Raw genomic sequence first — 4,361 nt, 5'->3', positions numbered from 1 at the left:
ATAGATGCAAGTTTTCAGCGGCTAAAATCGGCTTGATTTTTAATGATTTTTCTCTGGCGGCTTTTGCGTTTTTTTTATAAAAAAGGTGCAATTTATAATAACTGGCGTTGATTTTTTTAATTTTGTTTGCAAAAGGTCTTTCGCATTTAATTCTAAAAGAAATTTACTTTTATATGGTAAGATGTGCATAACCTCCGCTGCCGCGCTAGAGTGCGGACGTGTTTTGCATCGGCTCTTGCTTTTTGGTTTGTTAGTGGTTTTTAACATGGACTCGTGCGGAAAGTGTGGCAAATCATTTGCGCGAAATGATACATTAATTGTGCCGTGCAGTGGTTTTTGTCAAAAACAATTTCACCGTACTTGCTGTGTGGGCCAAATATCAGAATATGATGTCAGGCTATTTAACCAGTATAAGCATATCTGCTATCTTTGCCCTGAGTGTTTGTTATTGCCTGCAAAGTTAACAAGGTCTTTGGAGTCTTTCATGGCTACGCATAAAAATGGCTTAGACTCTATTGTAACCACAATAATGGGCCAAAACTGTGTGGGGCTAAAGAACTGTGAACACAACAAAAATGTTTCATCATGTTTAAAAACTTTATGTACAGAATTCGGTGCCCTAAAGGATGTTGTTGCTAATTCTAAATCAACTGCTAAGATGAACAAACAACAAGAAAAAGTTAAACGGTTTTCCTGACCTACGGAGAGCGATGTCACCAACCTCGGCTATGGCTTTTGAGAGTTCTGCGATTGTTGACAATGCACCCTCACTTACTCCAGCTGAGGCGGATAATAATGATACTTCGGATGCTTTGCCGTCGGTTTCTCAAAAAATGTGAACTTCATTATCAGCTAATATGATAACAGCAAACAATGCTTCTTCTTCTTCTCCTGCGGATGTGAATAATGCCACTTCTGTCGCTGTTTCATCAGCTTCTAAACAAATGCATTCGGCTTTTGAGAGTTCTGCGATTGTTAACAAGTCACCCTCACTTACTCCAGCTGAGGCGAACAATAATGATACTTCGGATGCTTTGCCGTCGGTTTCTCAACAAATGCGAACTGCATTATCAGCTAATATGATTACAGCAAACAGTGCTTCTTCATATTCTCCTGCTGACGTGAATAATGCCACTTCTGTCGCTGTGTCATCAACTTCTAAACAAATGCCGACTGCGTTATCAACTGCATTGGCTACGGTTACTAATACATCTTCACCTTCCACTGCTGTTATAAATGCTACTCACAATGCTTTGCCATCTGCATCTAAACAACTGCCAACTGCTTCGTCAGATATATTAAATGCTTCTACCCAGCCGCAACTCGGGGCTGATTGGATTACTGTGCCGCGAAAGAAAGTGCCCAAGCGGAGAAATGTCGTGGTTGGCCGTAATGAAAATAATGATCTGGGAGTATTTTCGCGTTTTAAGTGGCTCCATTTATCATCGTTCAAGCCAACGGTTTCGGAAGTCGATATTATTAATTACGTGTCGAATCAAGTCATCGTTGATAAGCAACAAATTGCCTGCTATAAACTTGTAAAGAAGGATACAAATGAGACAGCACTTAAATATATCAACTTCAAATTGGGAGTTCCTGAACATGTATATTTTAATTTGCTGAAGCCAGAAATCTGGCCAACAAATGTTAATATTCGACAGTTCCGTTTTTTTCAAAAATAGGGAGGGCAACTGCCCCCGGCATAGTTGCTTCTCTCAGGCCGAACAAGCACATTAAACTCTATTTTGAAAACGCCTCTGGACTCCGGACTAAGGCCGATACTGTCCGAATGCTAAGTGCGCACTTGGAGTATGATATTTTTGTTATCGTTGAGACTTGGCTCAATGCAAATTTTTTCGATGCGGAGTTTTTCGACCCGAAGACAGATCCCATTAAAACCGGATGTAGCCGAGGTGGGGGAGTTTTGATTGCGGCCCGTACTAATCTCCAAGCTTCGTTTCTACCTCTTCAAAATGAAGACACTATCATCGATCAACTTTGTGTTCGTGTCAGTGGTTCCCTTGGTTTGCTGTATATTTGCGCCTCTTATATACCTTCACTTAGCTGTGCTAACTTATACATGTCGCATGTTGACAATGTGTTAGCTCTTCATCGTAATATTGGGGACAACCAACTTTGTGTGCTTGGTGATTTCAACTTAAGCAATGTAAGCTGGTCGTTTTTCGATAATAATTTATTCTTTACTCCCTCTAATGTACAAAGTTCTGTTGAGTCATATGTTATTGATAACTTTTTAAGTATTGGCCTTACTCAAATAAATGGCCACGGCAACAATATGAATCGCCTTCTAGACTTAGTCTTTGTAACGTACAACATAAACTTTGTAATTTCGAAACCTTCTTCTTCGATATCCCCACCCAATTCATACCATTTACCATTGGTTTTAGATATTGAATTTTTTGAATTTTTCGAAGATTCCCTAGTATACAGAGCTGTTTCATTTAATTATAATCGCTGTGACTTTGCCTCATTGGATACTGCGTTGGGTGAATTACACTGGGATAACTTGTTTAAGGATATCAAAGTTGAAGGTTGTTTTAATTTATTCAAAACCCACTTATCTGATCAATGTTCAAATATGTGCCAATTTTTTAACCAAAAATGTATAAACTTCCTTGGTTCTCAAAGGATTTAAAGCGTCTAAAAAATTTGAAAAATAAGTTTTATAAAAAATTCAAATCAACCAAAAAGCAATGTTTTTTCAGAAAATATCGTTACTATAAATCAGAGTTCTTAAAGTTAAATAAGAAGCGTTACAAAAATTATATCCGTGATTTCGAGTCGGATATTAAAGTACGTCCGAAGCATTTTTGGTCCTATATCAGTTCCAGGAAAACAGGCTCGAGTATACCCAAAACCGTTTTTTACAAAAAAGATAATGCTACTTCTGTGTCTGAGGCTGCAAATTTCTTTGCGGATTTCTTTTCGGCCAACTTCGTATCTGATAATGACCTGTCTGTGGATGACCTATCAAATATCGTAAAAATTTCATTAAGAGCACGTCTTCTACTCTTGATGTGGGTTCACTTACTCTAACAGAAGACGATATTATTGAAGGTATCAAAAATATAAAAAGCTCGTCTCACATGGACGTAGATGGTTTTTCAGCTATCTTATTCAAAAACTGTGTTTCTCTAGTGAAGCCATTATTATTAATATTCAACAAATCTCTTTCTGAAGGTCTATTTATTGATGACTGGAAGCGAACATCAATCACACCTATTTTCAAGACTGGAAACAAATGCGACGTTGAAAATTATAGACCAATTAGTAAATTGTCCACAGTTGCTAAGATATTCGAAAATATCATTAAAACTAAACTTTTTTTAAAGTCAAACATTTGATCTGTCCTAATCAACACGGCTTTGTATCGGGAAGATCTACGGTGACTAACCTTGCAGTTTTCACGGAGGATTGTTTCTCAACTTATCGTAATGGCTTTCAACTTAATGTGATATACACAGACTTTTCTAAAGCATTCGACAAGATATCCCACAATATTTTATTAACTAAATTAGAATGTATGGGTATCCATTCGGGCTTCCTAAAGTGGATCAGGTCCTACCTACGCATGAGATCTAGCACGGTGGTTATCGATGGCGTTTCGTCTAAGCCATTTTCCGCTCTCTCAGGTGTCCCACAGGGTAGCATCCTGGGCCCACTATTTTTCGTACTATTTATTAATGACATCAGTTCCTGTTTTTCAAATGCTAGTTTTCTCCTGTTTGCAGATGACTTGAAAACATATTCTGAAATTAGATGCATAAATGACTCGGCTGAACTTCAATCGCAGCTTGACAGGCTTTATACATGGTGTATTGAAAATCGGCTTTTCCTTAACATAAGGAAAAGCCATAAAGTGACATTTACTAAGTCGAAAGTACCTTTATCAACGTCTTATTCCATTGCAAATGTTTGTCTTGACTCGTTAAGTGAGATTAAGGACCTTGGAGTACATTTCGACTCAAAACTCACGTTCACTTCGCACTTAAATAAAACTATTGCTGACTCATTTGCCATGCTTGCATTTGTTAGACGTCACTCTTCAGAGTTCACCGATCCTTATACTATTAAAATGCTCTATACAGCGTTTGTGCGTTCAAAACTGGAATATGCTGCGTTTATCTGGAGACCGAATCATTCTGTTCATATAAATCGTTTAGAAAAGGTGCAAAAGGTATTTTTACGCTTTGCTTTGCGTTCACTAAGGTTTGCGGAACCATTGCCTTCATATGTATCCCGTTGTCGGCTAATTAGCCTTCCAACTTTGCATAATAGAAGAACTTCTCAGGCTATCGCATTTTTATTGGGTATTATTTCGGGAAAAGTTGAGTGCCCGG

The 4,361-nt window shown here is 38.0% G+C and overlaps 1 protein-coding gene across 1 annotated transcript; it reads left to right on the top strand.

Annotated features, from left to right (window-relative positions):
- Nucleotides 1-857: 857 nt before the first annotated feature.
- LOC108363543 (uncharacterized) lies at nucleotides 858-1,604 on the top strand (the record flags this gene model as incomplete). The annotated part of the gene is made up of 1 exon (XM_017616935.1): nucleotides 858-1,604. A coding segment is annotated over exon 1 (747 nt), but the record flags the coding sequence as incomplete, so codon positions are not given.
- Nucleotides 1,605-4,361: the final 2,757 nt, after the last annotated feature.

Source organism: Rhagoletis zephyria, unplaced genomic scaffold (assembly GCF_001687245.7).
Source record: "Rhagoletis zephyria isolate East Lansing unplaced genomic scaffold, Rhagoletis_zephyria_1.1 Rzeph_scaffold_01301, whole genome shotgun sequence".
NCBI classification, from domain to species: Eukaryota; Metazoa; Arthropoda; class Insecta; order Diptera; family Tephritidae; genus Rhagoletis; species Rhagoletis zephyria.
The sequence above is the reverse complement of the archived record's forward strand: the minus strand, read 5'-3'. Positions and strand labels throughout refer to the sequence as shown.